General features: G+C 44.3%; 1 protein-coding gene across 2 annotated transcripts; it reads left to right on the plus strand.

Annotated features, from left to right (window-relative positions):
• The first annotated feature begins 1,292 nt into the window (after positions 1–1,292).
• arg (arginase) lies at positions 1,293–19,313 on the plus strand. 2 transcript variants are annotated; one of them, XM_045766223.2, is made up of 8 exons: positions 1,293–1,617; positions 5,301–5,715; positions 6,948–7,020; positions 11,246–11,475; positions 12,870–13,018; positions 13,738–13,794; positions 16,728–16,909; positions 17,501–19,313. In XM_045766223.2, exons 2-8 carry the CDS (start codon positions 5,341–5,343, stop codon positions 17,686–17,688), a joined length of 1,254 nt encoding a protein of 417 aa, XP_045622179.2. In that variant the 5' UTR covers positions 1,293–1,617; positions 5,301–5,340; the 3' UTR covers positions 17,689–19,313. The 2 variants fall into 2 exon arrangements, with proteins under 2 accessions (XP_045622179.2, XP_069179415.1); XM_069323314.1 differs by lacking the exon at positions 1,293–1,617 and having other exon boundaries at positions 5,009–5,715.
• The last annotated feature ends 4,008 nt before the right edge of the window (positions 19,314–23,321 follow it).

Raw genomic sequence — 23,321 nt, forward strand, 5'->3', positions numbered from 1 at the left:
ATAACAACAACCTAAAAAAATCAATACAACTGGAAAAGAACATTCCAAAGTCTGCATCAAACTCTAATTTGGATATTATTATTATTGTTATGCACTTATCGCACTTAAAATACCTTTGACCATCGAGTAAATATTAAGAAGTGACCTCTCGTTACATGAAAAATATCAAATAGTCAATACAATGGCTAAATATTTCTAATTCACCAAGAAATTGGGCCACATTTGACGCGCGCCATATTCATATTTGGCGCCACTAACAGGTAAACACAGAAAATAACTCCCTCGTCGCAGCCCCATAAACACAGCACCCCGCCCCACAGTGTGGCAAGTCTCCCTCTAACACACACCTGTGTAGTCGCCACACCTGTATCTCCACCACAACACAACACCCCGCCCCACAGTGTGGCAAGTTTCCCTCTAACACACACCTGTGTAGTCGCCACACCTCTACACCACAACACAACACCCCGCCCCACAGTGTGGCAAGTTTCCCTCTAACACACACCTGTGTAGTCGCCACACCTGTATCTCCACCACAACACAACACCCCGCCCCACAGTGTGGCAAGCCTCCCTCTAACACACACCTGTGTAGTCGCCACACCTCTACACCACAACACAACACCCCGCCCCACAGTGTGGCAAGTCTCCTACTAACACACACCTGTGTAGTCACCACACCTCTACACCACAACACCCCGCCCCACAGTGTGGCAAGTCTCCCACTAACACACACCTGTGTAGTCGCCACACCTCTACACCACAACACAACACCCCGCCCCACAGTGTGGCAAGTCTCCTACTAACACACACCTGTGTAGTCGCCACACCTCTACACCACAACACAACACCCCGCCCCACAGTGTGGCAAGCCTCCCACTAACACACACCTGTGTAGTCGCCACACCTCTACAACACAACACCCCGCCCCACAGTGTGGCAAGCCTCCCTCTAACACACACCTGTGTAGTCGCCACACCTGTATCTCCACCACAACACAACACCCCGCCCCACAGTGTGGCAAGTTTCCCTCTAACACACACCTGTGTAGTCGCCACACCTCTACAACACAACACCCCGCCCCACAGTGTGGCAAGTCTCCCTCTAACACACACCTGTGTAGTCGCCACACCTCTACAACACAACACCCCGCCCCACAGTGTGGCAAGCCTCCCACTAACACACACCTGTGTAGTCGCCACACCTCTACAACACAACACCCCGCCCCACAGTGTGGCAAGCCTCCCACTAACACACACCTGTGTAGTCGCCACACCTGTATCTCTACCTATCTACACCCCGCCCCCACAGTGTGGCAAGTCTCCCACTAACACACACCTGTGTAGTCGCCACACCTGTATCTCCACCACAACACAACACCCCGCCCCACAGTGTGGCAAGTCTCCCACTAACACACACCTGTGTAGTCGCCACACCTCTACACCACAACACTTTTGAACCCTTGTCATCCTCAACATTTGTACCTCATGCAGTCAACAGCAGGATAAACCCTTCCTGCAAACTGCACCTTCCATCAAGGAGAAGAGGAAGTCTTCCTCTGACAGGAAACCGCCGGCTTCCTGTCCTCGTCGAGGCCACTAGTGTTAGTGCCCCTCAGGTAAATTCCGAAGAACGTGGCCCTAATTTTAAAAAAATAATTAAGGAAACAGCAGAAGGCTGTTACACATAAGGGACATAACTGGCCGACCCCTCACAGTGTTCAAGAGAGAACTGGATAAGCACCTCCAAAGGATACCTGATCAACCAGGCTGTGACTCGTACGTCAGGCTGCGAGCAGCCGCGTCCAACAGCCTGGTTGATCAGTCCGGCAACCAGGAGGCCTGGTCGACGACCGGGCCGCGGGGACACTAAGCCCCGGAAGCACCTCAAGGTAACCTCAAGGTAAGGTAGGCCTATTGACCCATACGGGGCAGCTTCTATGTATATCCATCCATAAATGGACCAGTAAAACATAGTACATTACAAATATTCACATTACATGATTTTGAAATTTGTATTAAAGTCAATTCAATAATATTTATATTCAGTTTAATCAATATATTCTCGAATCTGCTTTAATACAAATTAACAAAATAATAAATAAGAATATTAGTAATGGATTATTTTTCCTGAGCCATTTGTAATTTTATTAATAAAAAATCGTAAGTTCCATTAAGTTGGGATAATAAAAATACATCCTAATGAGATAGATTAACTTAGGCTACTTTTGACCTATTGCAGAGTACACAAATTATAACCATATTATACATTGTAATTACATATATACTAATACATCAGTTATCACGTATACACATTACGAGATAAATTATAATATAATTACCGGGTAACATAATAGACGGGATCCCTTGATTGTTTCAAGCGTAGGTTAGACATTGTGGCTAGTCTCATAGTACAGTGATAAGAGCTTCGGCTACTGAGCTTCGTACATAGGGAGAGCATCATTTAGGGTTGATGCTTGCTTGTTATGGTAATTCCTCCAAATTGCCCCATTTCAATTGCCTTTTGAGCTTCTACAGTTCTAGTGCTAGGTTTCTCCTTCAGTCCCTGCAATGACTTTATGATCCGTTGAATCAGTTTGTATACACAATCGAGGTAGTGAGTTTCTGTAGACACTGACAGCAAACCAAGTTCATGCAACGTGTCATACATTAGAGCTAAATCCAATAAAAACTGTTCTGAAGTTAGCTTTTCCAACAGACCTTCATAGGTTTGTGTATCACTTCCAAATCTTGTTTCATCTCTCACGGCTTTTTCAATATGAAAACAAAGTGCTTTATAAATTTTCCACACTGCTGAAACTGTTTGAAATGAGTTGGCCACCCACCACGGCCTATTTTGCAAATCTGTTGTTCAAGTTGAGAGGCACATTTAGTTAGTTCCTTTTGAATTAGAGGGGATCTACTGTAAACAATACTCTTCTAGGTACAATTTGTCCATAAATGCTTGAAAATGATTAATTCTACGAACTTCTCTCACTGAATCACCTACTGCAAGTTCTAATCTGTGATTAAGACAGTGCCAGATTATTATATCAGGGTAATGTTCTTTGAGAATTGTTGCAACGTTAGATTTGACCCCTAGCATGACACTTGCCTCATCACTAGAAAATGCTACAAGGTTCTGTTTCATATATAAGTCATCAAACCCATGATAATTGAGACAGCTCAATAGATGCCTAGCAATAGTTGCTGCTCTCTGATCAGGTAGTTCAATTAGTTCTATGAACATGAAATGAGGATTACATGCCTTATCACTTTCACATTTCAAGTAAACTATCAAGGTTGTTTTAATGATTAGGATTGTTAATTCATCAATGAGAACAGTACAGTTACAATTCAGTTTGTTTACTTTATAAATATATACAAATTTAAATATTATTGAGTCTTTAAGAAACTAATAAATATCAAAACCTTATTAACTTATTAGTGATGTAATACTAATATTTTCTTGCCACATCAACCATCACCTACAAGTCATCATCTCCCTTTCCCCCATTCCATCATTCACTTGCAGTTTGTTCAATAAATCCCTGAACTATATGTTTAACTGATCTCTAACCCTGTCCATGGAGGGACAGAAGAAAATGTATATATGTTGGTTAGCATTGTAAATGTGTGGCCACGTCTGTGGTAGAAAATAATAATAATAATAATAATAAATCACTTGCAGAGGTGCCGAAGGCATCATCAGAGGTTCTGAAGATGCACGAAAGTGCCCAAAATATAAAATTATTTAGCTTTGCGGTGAGTCATTCGCTATACTCTGTAATACTTCATATAGCGTAGGCCACCCGTCCTCATCAATAAACCCCAAATGTTCTTTAATCCAGCCAAAATACATCTTAATTGTTCACGAATAAAAAATACTATACACGACTCGCAACTGATGTATGTATTTGTCTCAAGCAGTGCTTCGTTCACGTCCTCTGCTTGAATCATAACCTAAATGCTTCATCCATGTACTGCAAATACAACTTGTCCTAATCATCAAAGTCCAAATGGCTGCTAATCAAGCCGCCGAACATTAGCCAAAGTTACGTTTATGAATGAAAATCGGTTTATACAATATATATCCCATGCACATCTCCTGTGCCAGGTAAGTACGACGGGCTCACCATAGCCCGTGTTGCTTGGAACTTTTTGTTCAGAGTAGCTGAATCTAAAATAACAGGTTTACACACAACTCGTCCTTCAGCCCGTCCTCGCATACTAATATACAAGCTTGATAATCCAGCCGCCAAACCCCCTGTTTATGAATGAAAAGCGGTTTACACACTACTCACAACTGATGATATTCGAAGATTTCTCGAACAGTGCTTCACTGACGTCATCTGTTCGAACTTCAAGTCTGTAAAGCTTTACCCACATGCGTCAAATACAAATAATCGCCAACAGAACCAAAACGCCTAACTATTCATTGAACTTTAATGAATAATAATATTCATTTATATGTGAGAACAAACTTATTTGTAATGCGCAATACGTACAAATTGACGAATGCGTCTTGGAGGAATGGGGGGGGGGGGGGAGAGGGAAACCCACAGCTATAACGAGCCTAACCTAAAGACAGGTTAAACAAATACTTAAGACAGTATACTTAAGACAGACACTTAAACAAACAATCTTAAGACAGGTTGTACAAATACCAATAATTGCCAACAGAATCTAAGGTAACCTAAGTTGGACCTAACTATTCAACACATTCTAGTATTATAATAATATTACAAAAGTTAATTAAACGTTTAAAATACTAAATACATTAAAATTGACGAGTGCTTTGGGGACGGCTGCCGCCTGGACGAGCCTAGCCTGAGGACAGGTTGTGGATCTGAGCACATTGCTTTTTATACCAAAGCTTGTACATTAAGAAAAAAAGGGTTCAGCCGTGCGTTTAATTCCACATTTGCGCTTTTTGACATATACAATATATACAAATATATATATATATATATATGCACTATATTGAAAATATAGCGTAATAGTTAAATAAAACCCATAATATGTTGACGTAGAGATCCACCCAGGTAATGAGGCAGGCGATTGGCTGAACATGGCCGAGACCAGGCTATGGCTCGGAATATTTTTTGTTATAGCCAAGCACAGCAAACTTGCCTATCCGCTAACTGCATGCTGTTCGCTAGCTACACCTATGACGGCCCAACTCGCCCAGTAATGGTGTGGTAAGAGCATTACTCTATAATGGAGAGCTGGGTTATAGTTGAGGAGGCAGGAGTAGTGGCAACAAGCGGACCGAGAGCCTAGTGAGCAGTTTGTGCTTTAGGTAGGGACTGGTCGCCCTGGCTGGCAGACGGGTCGCCACCATGCTCCGGGGGCTACTTGAAGGCTACTCCTCCGCCTCCTCCATGCTCCGGGGGCTACATGCAGACTCTTCCATGCTCCGGGGGCTACATGTAGGCTCTTCCATGCTCCGGGGGCTACATGTAGGCTCCTCGGCCGCCTCCATGCTCCGGAATCAACGTGTAGGCTCCTCGGCCGCCTCCATGCTCCGGAATCAACATGTGGGCTACTCTTCCTCTGCCTCCATGCTCCGGGGGCTACATGTAGGCTACTCCTCCGGCTCCCCTATGCTCCGGGGGCTACGTCTAGGCTCCTCCTCCTCCAGGCTGGCTGCTGCAACTTCCACCAACAGTAACATCCACATTGGCGTGGTCGCTGCACCCTTCAACAAGGGACAGGTAATTCTTTTAGTCTCAGTTTCTCCAACTTTTCTTGATATTTCCTACATTTTTTTTCATATAGCTGACTTGCATGGCACCCTTCCTTCACCCTGTCCCATATATATATAATATATATAATATCCTTTCCAAGTAATTATCAATTATCATAGCCCTTCTGAGTTATATATATTCGTATTGGAATGGCCCTTTTTCTTCATAATTAACTTACCTTATATTTAGTATGTTGTTTCATAATTGTGATAGCCAAATGAGTATATACAAGTATGATATATGCAAGACTAGTGTATGAATGCAGTTTTTATATTAATAATGCATCTATTGGATAAGTATTTTTGGCCTGTTGTATTCCTCTTTCACTTAGGACAATCTCTTAATTTGTGTATTTTTATATTTAATTTTTACGTATATCTGGTGTATCAATTTGTTTCTTAATTCGTGGATGAGTGTGCTAAGCGTGTTTATTTTCCATATGAAGCAGTTAATAACCGAATTTTGAAAAGCAATGAAGTTTATTTCATAAAAAAATACTAAAATATTATTAGGCATTGTAGGAAGCCTAGTATTTATGGCTTAGTTTTGCCAGTTGCCTTCTTGCATTACATAATACAATCATCAAAAATGATAGTTCTTACAGGAACTATGGATGGATTGTGCAATAGTCAGTCTCAATACATTAGGATAATGTATTGTGGATGTAGAATTAATTCTATATAATATAGAATTATAAGGTGACAGTCGAGCATAGCAACAATAGACAGCCTCAGTACATTAGGATAAGGTGACAGTCGTGCATAGCAACAATAGACAGCCTCGGTACATTAGGATAAAGTGACAGTCGAGCATAGCAACAATAGACAGCCTCAGTACATTAGGATAAAGTGACAGTCGAGCATAGCAACAATAGACAGCCTCAGTACATTAGGATAAGGTGACAGTCGAGCATAGCAACAATAGACAGCCTCAGTACATTAGGATAAGGTGACAGTCGAGCATAGCAACAATAGACAGCTTCAGTACATTGAGATAAAGTGACAGTCGAGCATAGCAACAATAGACAGCCTCAGTACATTAGGATAAACTGACAGTCGAGCATAGCAACAATAGACAGCCTCAGTACATTAGGATAAAGTGACCACTACAGTTTAGTTTAGTTTAACCACTACAAGTCCTGAATGTCTGTATTTGACCATATAATTTCCACGCCTATGTAACTCTGTTCCTTCCTACAGAAGCGTGATGGGGTGAAAGATGGCCCAAAATCCATCCTGGACACTGGGGTACTTAAAGACTTAGAGACTCTTGGTAAGTGGTACTGGTTATCATGCGTCGAGTGACTGTAATCTCTATTCCATGGCTAAGGTGGAAATGCATCCTAAATAAACTAAAGAAAAACCCAGAGCTGGTTTTAGGCTGGTTTTTTCCAGCTCAATCACATTACATCACCACCGGCTATCACAATACCCAGTGATGGGGGAGGACAGTTGACAGGGTGGACAAAAACTTATTATTTAGCATGGGTGGGACAGGAACAAGGGGACACAGGTGGAAACTTATTACGCAAATGAGCTGCAGAGACATTATAATTTTTCTCTTCAATGTCAGAGTAGTTAAATGGAATACATTAGGTTGTGTGTTGTGATAACCGGTGATGTGGTGTGTGTGCTGCCAGCCGCACAAGCTGTGTTGTGATGATCGGTGGTGGTGGTGGTGTGTGTGCTGCCAGCCGCACGAGCTGTATGTTGTGGTGACCGGTGGTGGTGGTGTGTGTGCTGCCAGCCGCACGAGCTGTGTGTTGTGGTGACCGGTGGTGGTGGTGTGTGTGCTGCCACCCGCACGAGCTGTGTGTTGTGATGACCGGTGGTGGTGGTGTGTGTGCTGCCACCCGCACGAGCTGTGTGTTGTGGTGACCGGTGGTGGTGGTGGTGTGCTGCCAGCCGTACGAGCTGTGTGTTGTGATGACCGGTGGTGATGGTGTGCTGCCAGCCGCACGAGCTGTGTGTTGTGATGACCGGTGGTGGTGTGCTGCCAGCCGCACGAGTTGTGTGTTGTGATGACCGGTGGTGGTGTGCTGCCAGCCGCACGAGCTGTGTGTTGTGGTGACCGGTGGTGGTGTGCTGCCAGCCGCACGAGCTGTGTGTTGTGATGACCGGTGGTGGTGGTGGTGGTGGTGGTGGTGGTGTGTGTGCTGCCAGCCGTACGAGCTGTGTGTTGTGATGACCGGTGGTGGTGGTGGTGTGCTGCCAGCCGCACGAGCTGTGTGTTGTGGTGACCGGTGGTGGTGGTGTGTGTGCTGCCAGCCGCACGAGCTGTGTGTTGTGATGACCGGTGGTGGTGGTGGTGTGTGCTGCCAGCCGCACGAGCTGTGTGTTGTGGTGACCGGTGGTGGTGGTGGTGTGTGCTGCCAGCCGCACGAGCTGTGTGTTGTGATGACCGGTGGTGGTGTGCTGCCAGCCGCACGAGCTGTGTGTTGTGATGACCGGTGGTGGTGTGCTGCCAGCCGCACGAGCTGTGTGTTGTGATGACCGGTGGTGGTGGTGTGTGTGCTGCCAGCCGCACGAGCTGTGTGTTGTGATGACCGGTGGTGGTGTGTGCTGCCAGCCGCACGAGCTGTGTGTTGTGATGACCGGTGGTGGTGTGCTGCCAGCCGCACGAGCTGTGTTGTGATGACCGGTGGTGGTGTGCTGCCAGCCGCACGAGCTGTGTGTTGTGATGACCGGTGGTGGTGTGCTGCCAATCGCACGAGCTGTGTGTTGTGATGACCGGTGGTGGTGTGCTGCCAGCCGCACGAGCTGTGTGTTGTGATGACCGGTGGTGGTGGTGGTGTGTGCTGCCAGCCGCACGAGCTGTGTGTTGTGATGACCGGTGGTGGTGGTGGTGTGTGCTGCCAGCCGCACGAGCTGTGTGTTGTGATGACCGGTGGTGGTGTGTGCTGCCAGCCGCACGAGCTGTGTGTTGTGATGACCGGTGGTGGTGGTGGTGTGTGCTGCCAGCCGCACGAGCTGTGTGTTGTGATGACCGGTGGTGGTGTGTGCTGCCAGCCGCACGAGCTGTGTGTTGTGATGGCCGGTGGTGGTGGTGTGCTGCCAGCCGTACGAGCTGCTGGCCGTAGATAGTGTCGTTCACCCAGCCCGTTCTCGCGAGCATTTCCCCTAGAGTATCTTCTTTCTACTAGGGTGAACAGTTGCATTAGGTGAAAGGAAATGTGCCGAACCATTTCTGTCCCGGCCGGGATTCGAACCCGGACTTCTGGATTGTGCGTCGACAACAAACTCGACGGTACTACCGGGATCCTTAATCTGTTGTATATACCAACGTGCCCTAACCAAACCAACCATAGGACCCACGAACAGAAATCGGGACATTTCTACCATTTGTGTGCACAATAACTTGAATAGGTTGAACGCCTGTCATTCTTCACTTTTTTTAGGACCTCTGAGGTCTAACATAATAAATGCAGATGGTTTGTAAAAAAATCCAATTAATTTTTTTATAAAACTGGAAAATACCAGACATGAGTGAGAGGTGTGGCGCGCACGTGGTCTATGATAATACGGGTACGCATGCACGCACGCACGCCAGCTCTGATATTTTTATTATATATTAAACAACTCTAAAGTCTGACTGTTACTCTATACTGGTTCACAAGATGAGTCGTTACACACAATATGGGTTTTAACTCCATATTATTGGTAATAATATGGACTTAAACCATATTGGTTTTAACTCCATATTATTGGTAATAATATGGACTTAAACCATATTGGTTTTAACTCCATATTATTGGTAATAATATGGACTTAAAACCATATTGGTTTTAAGTCGATATTATGATTCATGAGAATCATAATATGGAATCTTATTGGTCCATATTATGATTCGTGAGAGCATCGGAGCGAATCATTGTCTGTTTTCAACCTGTCCTCTGGAATCTACGAGGCATTTTAACGGCAGAATCCCCAATGGATAAAATGTGATGGAGTATAAACCATGGCCACTCACAAATATTCCCGTTTTCTTTGCATGGGGTCGCTAGGTTAGGTTAGGGTTTGATAAGGTGGGTGTTTTAGTCAACCATTTTCTGCCCGTTGTGGCAACTGGAGCGGACGAGTTGTTGGTCCGGCCAGTCATTGTATGTGGGCCGTTAGACCTACCTTGCGGCGGGCTAGATAACAGTAGGCCTACTCATTTAGCCTATTATCCTAATTGTACCTGTGGAGGATGAACAGATCTCTCTCTCTGCCCCTATTCGTCAAAGGCAAGAGGTACAGGTTTCCGAGCCTATTGGGCCGTCATAAATACTTTGAAATTGTATATGGAGTTTGCCTCCACTATTTCACTTTTGAGTCCGTTCAATGTATTTCTTGTCGAGAACGTGTACCATCACCCGTTTAAAATAGTTTGTCCTTACCTGCCCTATTAATTCCATCGAGTAGTTTTTATGTGGTAATCATGTCTCCTGCTTTCTCATTCACAGATGTCAGGTTTAATTTGTTGGTGTATTTCCTCGTAACTCGTTCCTTTCCTGCTCTGGGACTAGTCTACTTGGCCTAGTATGCAAGGTACAATTTGCCTAACAGGCCGAATTATTTTCGAATATTCCTTTCCATCTGTATGTATGTATATCGTACCTAATTGCCAGAACGCACTCCTTGGCCTAGTATGCAATCGCCGCTTCTTGCAGAGCTTAATTGCCAATTTGCTGGTTTTGAGTGTTGCTGAAGCAAATATTTGGTGCTCTATAGTTAAAAAAAAGTGTCAATCACAATTAGCGTAGCATCAGAGTGGTTTAAAATAATGAAGAAATAGCTGAGCGGAGTTTTATTGGCAAGATGCAGTCGGTGATTGATGTTTGCAGTCAGTGATTGACGTGAGGTATGACACGTGATGTATGTGGTTGTTTTAGATTCAGCTACACGGAACAAGTTCCAAGTAGCACGGGCTATGGTGAGCCCGTAGTGAACTTACCTGGCACAGGAGCGGGGCAAGTAGCACGGGCTATGGTGAGCCCGTAGTGGACTTACCTGGCACAGGAGCGGGGCAAGTAGCACGGGCTATGGTGAGCCCGTAGTGGACTTACCTGGCACAGGAGCGGGGCAAGTAGCACGGGCTAGGGTGAGCCCGTAGTGGACTTACCTGGCACAGGAGCGGGGCAAGTAGCACGGGCTAGGGTGAGCCCGTAGTGGACTTACCTGGCACAGGAGCGGGGCAAGTAGCACGGGCTATGGTGAGCCCGTAGTGAACTTACCTGGCACAGGAGCGGGGCAAGTAGCACGGGCTATGGTGAGCCCGTAGTGGACTTACCTGGCACAGGAGCGGGGCAAGTAGCACGGGCTATGGTGAGCCCGTAGTGAACTTACCTGGCACAGGAGCGGGGCAAGTAGCACGGGCTATGGTGAGCCCGTAGTGGACTTACCTGGCACAGGAGCGGGGCAAGTAGCACGGGCTATGGTGAGCCCGTAGTGGACTTACCTGGCACAGGAGCCGTGCGCATGCTCGACTGAGAGGGGAAGGTACTTGTATGTTGCAGGGAGCGAGGTGCGGGACTACGGGCAGGTGGAGATGGTACCCAGGGAGAGCTACCAGCCGGGCCCCAACGGGGAGCACAACCACGCCGCCGTCCTCGACTACAACCGTCGCCTGGCCGCCTCCGTCACTAAGGTCATCAAGGAAGGCGGGGTCTGTCTCACCCTCGGCGGTGACCACTCCATAGGCATTGGCACCGTCACTGGCCACGCTGGGGCCAGTCCTCGACACCAGGTGGGTGAGTTGGGGTGTTCCAGGCCAGTCCTCGACACCAGGTGGGTGAGTTGGGGTGTTCCAGGCCAGTCCTCGACACCAGGTGGGTGAGTTGGGGTGTTCCAGGCCAGTCCTCGACACCAGGTGGGTGAGTTGGGGTGTTCCAGGCCAGTCCTCGACACCAGGTGGGTGAGTGGGGGTGTTACAGACCAGTCCTCGACACCAGGTGGGTGAGTGGGGGTGTTCCAGGCCAGTCCTCGACACCAGGTGGGTGAGTTGGGGTGTTACAGACCAGTCCTCGACACCAGGTGGGTGAGTGGGGGTGTTCCAGGCCAGTCCTCAACACCAGGTGGGTGAGTGGGGGTGTTCCAGGCCAGTCCTCGACACCAGGTGGGTGAGTTGGGGTGTTACAGACCAGTCCTCGACACCAGGTGGGTGAGTGGGGGTGTTCCAGGCCAGTCCTCAACACCAGGTGGGTGAGTGGGGGTGTTCCAGGCCAGTCCTCAACACCAGGTGGGTGAGTTGGGGTGTTCCAGGCCAGTCCTCGACACCAGGTGGGTGAGTGGGGGTGTTCCAGACCAGTCCTCGACACCAGGTGGGTGAGTGGGGGTGTTCCAGACCAGTCCTCGACACCAGGTGGGTGAGTGGGGGTGTTCCAGACCAGTCCTCGACACCAGGTGGGTGAGTGGGGGTGTTCCAGGCCAGTCCTCGACACCAGCTACGCTTACGTAACTAATGCTATTATCTGCTCTCTATCCCTGGTTAGGTTAAGGTTACTTTAGGTTAAGTTTCATTACATTTGCTTACGTTTATACGGTGTATTATTGACGATAATGTTAAAATGTGGAATTCGATAACTATTAAAGTGTACCCGAGAATTCTATTTACAGAAAACCTTCAAAGAAAACGTTTTCAGCATACACTTTTTTCTATTTTTTGTACATTTAGATTTTGAGTACATTAAAGTTATAACTTGAGAATAAGCTGTGTTTAGGACAAAGGTTCACTTGGCAGTTTACAAATAGACTGTTACTGGAACCTTAATATGCTTTCAAAGCATCACAAATATCTAGATAACTATCCAGGTGGAGGGAATTGGGGAAATTATCAAGGGAAAGCGTCAAGCCATTGCGACTATATACCACTGGGAAGGGGTCAGGATAAGGATTTGGGATGGGACGGGGGGAAGGAATGGTGCCCAACCACTTGTGGACGGTCGGAGATTGAACGCAGACCTACACGAAGCGAGACCGTCGCTCTACCGTCCAGTCCAAGTGGTTAGACAGGTGGAGTACGTGAAGGGGCGAGTGGCTGAAATGGATTTGTTTTGTGGCTATACAGTAAACAAGGAGTGACATGATGCTACCCTGGCATTACTGTGAGTCCGCCATTAACTGTAGGCTGTGTTGTACCAGGTGGTGTTGCTGTGGGTGGACGCTCACGCGGACCTGAACACGGGGGCCACCTCTCCCTCGGGTAACATGCATGGCATGCCGGTATCTTACCTGCTGCTCGAGCTGGCTTCGAGAGTCAACCGCCTGCCTGACAAGTGGCCTCAACCTAGGTCAGTATATAGTAGCCGATGAATGGACAGTAATGTTAATGTTTCTATGCATTTTTATGCCAAATCGGTTGTATTTTTTTAGTGTCAAGTCGAGAGTTGATTGGATAACCTCACTGGTGCCAGTATCAGACCACCTCACCTCTATATCCTATCATGTATAAATCTATGTAAAAGTATGTGTTTCAGTCCAAGGCTGAAGGCCAGACGCTTCGGGCTAATCTCAATCAACTTTTCAAGATGATTGAAAAGTTATAGAATATATTATATGAATAACTTTTCAGTTATTCATACATACTCATGTTATTCATACATATTCATGTTATTCATACATATTTATGTTATAGTTATTCATACATTTATGTTATTGACAAAATTAATGATTTGCAGTTAATAAATTTTGTCAGTTTTTATTATTATTATTATTTTCTACCACAGACGTGGCCACACATTTACAATGCTAACCAGCATATATACATTTTCTTCTGTCCTCCATGGACAGGGTGAGAGATTTATCAAACATACAGTTCTGGGATTTATTGAACAATCAACCACAGAAGGTGATTGTAATGCTTTTAAAATGCTAGGCTAAGCTAGATACGTAAAATACATAGATACACAGATCTATGTATGCTACATGAAGTGTTTGATGTGTCTTTTACATAGCGTCATTAATACCTGCAATTATTATCTCTTGTATACTGATGTGTATTATTGATCAGGCTGCGTGGGGAGCACCTTGTGTATATTGGCCTCCGGGACGTGGACGAGGGTGAGAAGTAAGTATACAATATACTCAAGTTATACATACCTCTAGTATACCTTCATCTACACATTGTACACGTCTCCCATTATGACAATTAATAGAAAAGCTGTAGGAGCTATGAGAAGGATTCGAATCTATGCTCTGGGTGCCCTCAAGCACTGATTTTTTTTCCATTGATACAACACATTAATGTGAATTCATTATGCAATAATTAAAATTTATCCAAGTTATGCAAAGGATTAATATTACAGGAGGTATCTAGAAAGTAGAGTACTCTATTTGTATACTGTATTGTATAAACCCAGTAATTGTATAGCGTTTTGACATAACTTGTTATAAAGACTTAATTTGAATTTATTGGGGGTAACACTTATACTTAATATACACTTGTGTGTGTCTATATATGGAATTCTGACTACCTCCAGTTCTATAAAGGGCGGATTTTTAAACTTATATTTGCACATTTTGATATGTATAATTTGAGCAAGTGAAATCATATATTATATATTACACACACACACACACACACACACACACACACACACACACACACACACACACACACACACACACAGGGGCCTCGCAGCCTGGTGGATAGCGCGCAGGATTCGTAATTCTGTGGCGCGGGTTCGATTCCCGCACGAGGCAGAAACAAATGGGCAAAGTTTCTTTCACCCTGAATGCCCCTGTTACCTAGCAGTAAATAGGTACCTGGGAGTTAGTCAGCTGTCACGGGCTGCTTCCTGGGGTGTGTGTGTGTGTGTGGTGTGGGGAAAAAAAAAAAAAAAAAAAAAAAAAAAAAAAAAAAAAGTAGTAGTTAGTAAACAGTTGATTGACAGTTGAGAGGCGGGCCGAAAGAGCAAAGCTCAACCCCCGTAAAAACACAACTAGTAAACACACACATATTGAAATACACACAACTGGTGTGAGAACATATACTAGGCTACCTTGATAATAACGTCTACAAGAGGTTACATTAACCAGTAGGTAACCACTAGGCTGTAAATGGTAGTGATAATAGTTAATTATACTAGTTAATACCTACAATGTATCTATTGATTACTCCCGCCAGCTGAGGTGTACTAGGCTCCGGCCCCCATGGAAAAGTACTCCCGAAGTAGCCTATTAAGGGATATAATTGATCCCAGATTAGCCTATTAAGGGATATAACTGATCCTAAAGTAGCCTATTAAGGGATATAACTGATCCCAGATTAGCCTATTAAGGGATATAACTGATCCCAAATTAGCTTATTAAGGGATATAATTGATCGCAGATTAGCCTATTAAGGGATATAACTGATCCCAAAGTAGCCTATTAAGGGATATAACTGATCCTAAAGTAGCCTATTAAGGGGTATAACTGATCCCATATTAACCTATTAAGGGATATAACTGATCCCAAATTAGCCTATTAAGGGATATAACTGATCCCAAAGTAGCCTATTAAGGGATATAACTGATCCTAAAGTAGCCTATTAAGGGATATAATTGATCCCAGATTAGCCTATTAAGGGATATAACTGATCCTAAAGTAGCCTATTAAGGGATATAATTGATCCCAGATTAGCCTATTAAGGGATATAACTGATCCCAAATTAGCTTATTAAGGGATATAATTGATCGCAGATTAGCCTATTAAGGGATATAACTGATCCCAAAGTAGCCTATTAAGGGATATAACTGATCCTAAAGTAGCCTATTAAGGGGTATAACTGATCCCATATTAACCTATTAAGGGATATAACTGATCCCAAATTAACCTATTAAGGGATATAACTGATCCCAAATTAGCCTATTAAGGGATATAACCGATCCCGAAGTAGCCTATTAAGGGATATAACTGATCCCAAAGTAGCCTATTAAGGGATATAACTGATCCCAAATTAGCCTATTAAGGGATATAACTGATCCCAAAGTAGCCTATTAAGGGATATAACTGATCCCAAATTAGCCTATTAAGGGATATAACTGATCCCAAATTAGCCTATTAAGGGATATAACTGATCCCAAAGTAGCCTATTAAGGGATATAACTGATCCCAAATTAACCTATTAATGGATATAACTGATCCCAAATTAACCTATTAAGGGATATAACTGATCCCAAAGTAGCCTATTAAGGGATATAACTGATCCCAAATTAACCTATTAAGGGATATAATTGATCGCAGATTAGCCTATTAAGGGATATAACTGATCCCAAAGTAGCCTATTAAGGGATATAACTGATCCTAAAGTAGCCTATTAAGGGATATAACTGATCCCAAATTAACCTATTAAGGGATATAACTGATCCCATATTAACCTATTAAGGGATATAACTGATCCCAGATTAGCCTATTAATGGATATAACTGATCCCAAATTAACCTATTAAGGGATATAACTGATCCCAGATTAGCCTATTAAGGGATATAACTGATCCCAGATTAGCCTATTAATGGATATAACTGATCACAGATTAGCCTATTAAGGGATATAACTGACCATTAATTACTGGACACGGGAACAATGGGGGGTGGGGAATTATTGGGTTTATTCTCACAGATTCCACTACCCATAACAAAATCCCCATTGACATTTACTCTATGAACAGAATCTCCCTTGAACAAAAATTGATTTACAATCTTTTGTTAATGATTGTTAAATGATTTGGTGGGTTGTATTTCGGGGGGGAAATTAGGATTAAGGACCTGTTCGAAACGCTTTGCGTGCTAATGGCTTTACAAGAATGTAAGAACTCTTTCATATATAAATAAATAATAATATACACATTTCGGTCCGTCCTGGACTTGATAAAGGTTCAAGACGGACTGAAATATCCTTTCTAGCCTTCTTATATTTTAGGGGTTTGGTATCAATGTTCGGCTTGGTTGTTGTGACTTATTCTTAGCATTATTATTAATATAATTCGTTGAATATAATGATTATACATGGTGGGTGCAGGAAGATGCTTCAGGAGCTGAACATCATGGCGTACGGCATGCGAGAGGTGGACAGTTTGGGGCTCGATAAGGTCATCTGCCGATCTCTTGAGCACCTCAAGCCGCAGGCAACGCGACCCCTCCACGTCTCCTTCGACATCGACTCCCTCGACCCCCACGAGGCACCCAGCACTGGCACTCCAGGTGAGTCCCTCACTGTGTTCTTTGCTCCTGTTTTCCCCCAATGTCCCAGAGACTGGCTTGTTTCGGAGACTCGCTTGTCCCGGAGACTGGCTTGTCCCGGAGACTCGCTTGTCCCAGAGACTCGCTTGTCCCGGAGACTCGCTTGTCCCAGAGACTCGCTTGTCCCGGAGACTCGCTTGTCCCGGAGACTCGCTTGTCCCGGAGACTCGCTTGTCCCGGAGACTCGCTTGTCCCGGAGACTGGCTTGTCCCGGAGACTGGCTTGTCCCGGAGACTGGCTTGTCCCGGAGACTGGCTTGTCCCGGAGACTGGCTTGTCCCGGAGACTCGCTTGTCCCGGAGACTCGCTTGTCCCGGAGACTGGCTTGTCCCGGAGACTCGCTTGTCCCGGAGACTCGCTTGTCCCGGAGACTCGCTTGTCCCGGAGACTCGCTTGTCCCGGAGACTCGCTTGTCCCGGAGACTGGCTTGTCCCGGAGACTCGCTCGTCATATAAAGACCTGGTACACATCTTCCACAGTTTACGGGCTATTCGTGCCCGTGCCCGTGCCACCTCTTGGGCTGGCTTAATCTTCAACAGTCAATCTTCCACAGTGCGAGGCGGACTACACCTGAGGGAGGGGCTGCAGATCGCCGAGGCGGTTCACCAGACTGGCTACCTCAGGGCTCTGGACCTCGTGGAGGTCAATCCAGGACTTGGTTCCCGCGACGACGCCCACCTCACCTCTCAGGCTGCTAGGTTGATCATCCTCAGCGCTCTTCACAGTTATAGGGGCCAGTAGGCCTTGCCGGCTGTAGAACCGGGAAAGGGGGTAAGGTGCTCTTGGCTACAGTGGTTCCTGTGGCAGTGGCGTATTTTTCCATTGAGGGGTTCCTGTTGCTACGGTCTTTGTTATGGAAGTGTCGGTGATATTTTGCTGTGGGATGTAGTAGTTTCTAAGTGGAGTGTTGATGATGTTTTATGCCTTACTGTCTTGTCATCCATGCCTTGTGACACTATCAGTGATCTTACTGTCTTGTCATCCATGCCTTGTGACACTATCAGTGATCTTACTGTCCTGTCATCCATGCCTTGTGGCACTAACACTGATCTTACTGTCCTGTCATCCATGCCTTGTGGCACTAACACTGTGATCTTACTGTCCTGTCATCCATGCCTTGTGGCACTAACACTGTGATCTTACTGTCCTGTCATCCATGCCTTCTGGCACTAACACTGATCTTACTGTCCTGTCATCCGTGCCTTGTGGCACTAACACTAATCTTACTGTCCTGTCATCCGTGGCTTGTGGCACTAACACTGATCTTACTGTCCTGTCATCCATGCCTTATGGCACTAACACTGATCTTACTGTCCTGTCATCCGTGCCTTGTGGCACTAACACTGTGATCTTCCTGTCCTGTCATCCGTGCCTTGTGGCACTAACACTGTGATCTTCCTGTCCTGTCATCCGTGGCTTGTGGCACTAACACTGTGATCTTACTGTCCTGTCATCCGTGCCTTGTGGCACTAACACTGTGATCTTCCTGTCCTGTCATCCGTGCCTTGTGGCACTAACACTGTGATCTTCCTGTCCTGTCATCCGTGCCTTGTGGCACTATCAGTGATCTTACTGTCCTGTCATCCATGTCTTGTGGCACTAACACTGTGATCTTACTGTCCTGTCATCCATGTCTTGTGGCACTAACACTAATCTTACTGTCCTGTCATCCATGTCTTGTGGCACTAACACTGTGATCTTACTGTCCTGTCATCCGTGCCTTGTGGCACTAACACTGATCTTACTGTCCTGTCATCCATGCCTTGTGGCACTAACACTGATCTTACTGTCCTGTCATCCGTGCCTTGTGGCACTAACACTGATCTTACTGTCCTGTCATCCGTGCCTTGTGGCACTAACACTGTGATCTTCCTGTCATGGAATTCTGACAAAATTGTCCTAAACTTTGTTTTAATTACACAGAAAATGATTATTTTGTCTCGGAGGAAAAATGTTTAGTATACAAATATTCAGTCGTCAGTGATTTACAGTGTCAATCGATCTGTGGGGGATGAGTGAGATCCACCCTGATGAGTGGGGTCCAATAAGGAGGGCATTGATAAACCTGCTGCATGGGTAACAGCTTCTCCCCCATATCAACCTACCCCCCTGGCTTTGCTTCCCTGGAGAGGCTACTCCAGACCGACAATCAGAGCCCAACTTCATGGTTTTACGAAATTGCTTCTGTAATTTTATACCTTTTTTTTTGTCTGTCATTGTTACATTCTAAAGCAGTTTAAAGAAATGTACATTAGGATATTAGTTTTTAAGAACATTTGGTCATTAGCAAGGAAGTTTTAATCCATGAAGTTTTCTTTTTTACTGAAAATTTGTGTAACAGAGATAAATAAAATATTTACCACATATGATTGATGTATATATAACCTACATATTTGCTGATTATAATGGGTAGAAATAGTTCCAGCTCCCCCAGTATGGGGTAGAAATAGTTCCAGCTCCCCCAGTATGGGTACAAATAGTTCCAGCTCCCTCAGTTTGGGTAGAAATAGTTCCAGCTCCCCCAGTATGGATAGAAATAGTTCCAGCTCCCCCAGTATGGGGTAGAAATAGTTCCAGCTCCCTCAGTATGGGTAGAAATAGTTCCAGCTCCCCCAGTATGGATAGAAATAGTTCCAGCTCCCTCAGTATGGATAGAAATAGTTCCAGCTCCCCCAGTATGGGGTAGAAATAGTTCCAGCTCCCCCAGTATGGGTACAAATAGTTCCAGCTCCCTCAGTTTGGGTAGAAATAGTTCCAGCTCCCCCAGTATGGATAGAAATAGTTCCAGCTCCCCCAGTATGGGGTAGAAATAGTTCCAGCTCCCTCAGTATGGGTAGAAATAGTTCCAGCTCCCCCAGTATGGATAGAAATAGTTCCAGCTCCCCCAGTATGGGGTAGAAATAGTTCCAGCTCCCTCAGTATGGATAGAAATAGTTCCAGCTCCCCCAGTATGGGGTAGAAATAGTTCCAGCTCCCCCAGTATGGATAGAAATAGTTCCAGCTCCCCCAGTATGGGTAGAAATAGTTCCAGCTCCCCCAGTATGGGGTAGAAATAGTTCCAGCTCCCCCAGTATGGGTAGAAATAGTTCCAGCTCCCCCAGTATGGATAGAAATAGTTCCAGCTCCCCCAGTATGGGGTAGAAATAGTTCCAGCTCCCCCAGTATGGGGTACAAATAGTTCCAGCTCCCTCAGTATGGGTAGAAATAGTTCCAGCTCCCCCAGTATGGGGTAGAAATAGTTCCAGCTCCCCCAGTATGGGGTACAAATAGTTCCAGCTCCCTCAGTATGGGTAGAAATAGTTCCAGCTCCCTCAGTATGGGTAGAAATAGTTCCAGCTCCCCCAGTATGGGCAGAAATAGTTCCAGCTCCTCCAGTATGGAGTAGAAATAGTTCCAGCTCCCTCAGTATGGGGTAGAAATAGTTCCAGCTCCCTCAGTATGGGGTAGAAATAGTTCCAGCTCCCTCAGTATGGGGTAGAAATAGTTCCAGCTCCTCCAGTATAGGTAGAAATAGTTCCAGCTCCTCCAGTATAGGTAGAAATAGTTCCAGCTCCTCCAGTATAGGTAGAAATAGTTCCAGCTCCCCCAGTATGGGGTAGAAATAGTTCCAGCTCCCCAGTATGGGGCAGAAATAGTTCCAGCTCCCCCAGTATGGGGTAGAAATAGTTCCAGCTCCCTCAGTATGGGGTAGAAATAGTTCCTGCTCCCCCAGTATGGGGTAGAAATAGTTCCTGCTCCCCCCAGTATGGGTAGAAATAGTAAGAATCCAGCGGCTTGTCAAAGGTCCCTCCATTTGCCCTTATGATTTTTTTTCCAGCTGGATTTAAAAATGTTAACAGTTTTTTTGCATATACGGTTTCGGCGGGTAGGCGATTCCGTGGGTTTATAACCCTGTGGGTGACAAAACTTCTGTTCTCAGTCCTACAATGTGACTTGAAACCGTTGCTCCTTGTTTATGTTACATTTATTATTTATTTATTTATTTATTTATTTATTTATTTATTTATTTATATACAAGAAGGTACATTGGGTTTGTGAGAATACATAGCATAGTATTTACAATCTTGTAAAGCCACTAGTACGCGCAGCGTTTCGGGCAGAGGTCCTTAATCTAACAGATAATTTTAAGTAGGTAAATTCTAGCAGAATTAATAAAATGATAACAGATACATTACAGGAAAAAAAAAATGAGATGAGAGAGATTAGTAAGTATATTAAAGCACATTGGTATATTAAAGCTCTGATTGATCTGATCTTTTGATCTTTACATCTGATCTTTTGAAGAAATTCTGTGGGTCAGCATCCTCTAACTTGTTCAGTATTTTAAAAGTTTCAATGAGACTAGCCCTGCCAGGCCTGGTTGGCAGTGTTGTTAGCCCTGTGGCCCTTCAACCGTTCCTGATACGGGGGGTGACTTAGCTCTGGAATAACTTTTATTGTCCGGTGTTGCACCTTCTCCACAGCAGCTAGATTTAATGGGTAACAACTCTAAACGAGGAGTAAGGTGACATACGAACTGTTCATGAAATTTTGCAAATTATTTACAAATTTAAAGGATACTTAATGAAGAAAAACGTAGCCTATTTTATATTACAGACTATTTTATCAGCAGAACAGATATTTAATGTTTTCAGTAACAGCATAGTAGATATTTAATGTTCACAGTAACAGCATAGTAGATATTTAATGCTCACAGTAACAGCATAGTAGATATTTAATGCTCACAGTAACAGCATAGTAGATATTTAATGCTCACAGTAACAGCATAGTAGATATTTAATGCTCACAGTAACAGCATAGTAGATATTTAATGTTCACAGTAACAGCATAGTAGATATTTAATGTTCACAGTAACAGCATAGTAGATATTTAATGCTCACAGTAACAGCATAGTAGATATTTAATGCTCACAGTAACAGCATAGTAGATATTTAATGTTCACAGTAACAGCATAGTAGATATTTAATGCTCACAGTAACAGCATAGTAGATATTTAATGTTCACAGTAACAGCATAGTAGATATTTAATGTTCACAGTAACAGCATAGTAGATATTTAATGTTCACAGTAACAGCATAGTAGATATTTAATGCTCACAGTAACAGCATAGTAGATATTTAATGTTCACAGTAACAGCATAGTAGATATTTAATGTTCACAGTAACAGCATAGTAGATATTTAATGCTTACAGTAACAGCTGGACACATATTTAAGGTTCACAATATCAGCATGACACATATTTAAGGTTCACAGTGTCAGCATGACACATATTTAAGGTTCACAGTATCAGCATGACATATTTAAGGTTCACAGTATCAGCATGACATATTTAAGGTTCACAGTATCAGCATGACACATATTTAAGGTTCACAGTATCAGCATGACACATATTTAAGGTTCACAGTATCAGCATGACACATATTTAAGGTTCACAGTATCAGCATGACACATATTTAAGGTACACAGTATCAGCATGACACATATTTAAGGTTCACAGTATCAGCATGACACATATTTAAGGTTCACAGTATCAGCATGACACATATTTAAGGTACACAGTATCAGCATGACACATATTTAAGGTTCACAGTATCAGCATGACACATATTCAGGCTACAGTTAAGGATTGGCGCCCAGTCAATCCTCCCCGGCCAGGATTCGAACCCAGGCTAAAGTATTTGCGAAGCACCTGGTGAGGGCTTTACCACTGCACCACTTTTTTTTAAGGATATCAGGAAAGTATGACACTAGAGATTTGTTGAATAACAGAGTTATGGGTTATCTTGAGATGATTTCGGATGAGACTTGAGACTTTCGGACTTTCGGACTTGAGATGAGTAAAAGAAGGGAGTTAGGATAGCTGCCAGTGAGATATGCAGTAATACATGTCTGGGTTTCTGGGATTATTTTGATGAAATTAATAAAAATTAATGAAAAGAAGCTATTAAATGCAGTAAGTGGAGAGCTAGTGTCATAATTTATATGTTCATAATGTACACCAACCTCCTTCCTCCCATACATCATAGGCAGCGGTGGAAATGTTAGTCACCAACATTTACAACCTACAAGTAACAAAGTGGTGATATTTGGCCACAATTTCTGATCGAGAGAAATAAAATAGTTTATAATGAGTGGGAGTCCTCGCCACTAGACAAGTCTACCCTCCCTCGCCATCACAGAAAATGGCCAAAATATAACCTCGAAAAAAACAAACCTATTTATATATATACAAAAATATATTTTTGTGTATAGAAAACAAATCAAAAAAATCGTGGGGATAAAATAGATTAGATAAAAGGGGAGAAAAGACCCGGAAAGAGCGAGAGGAAAGAATAGAGCGGGAAGGTTGTCGAGCGTAGCATCACTTCCTGGG

Source organism: Procambarus clarkii, chromosome 12 (genome assembly GCF_040958095.1).
Source record: "Procambarus clarkii isolate CNS0578487 chromosome 12, FALCON_Pclarkii_2.0, whole genome shotgun sequence".
NCBI lineage: Eukaryota > Metazoa > Arthropoda > Malacostraca > Decapoda > Cambaridae > Procambarus > Procambarus clarkii.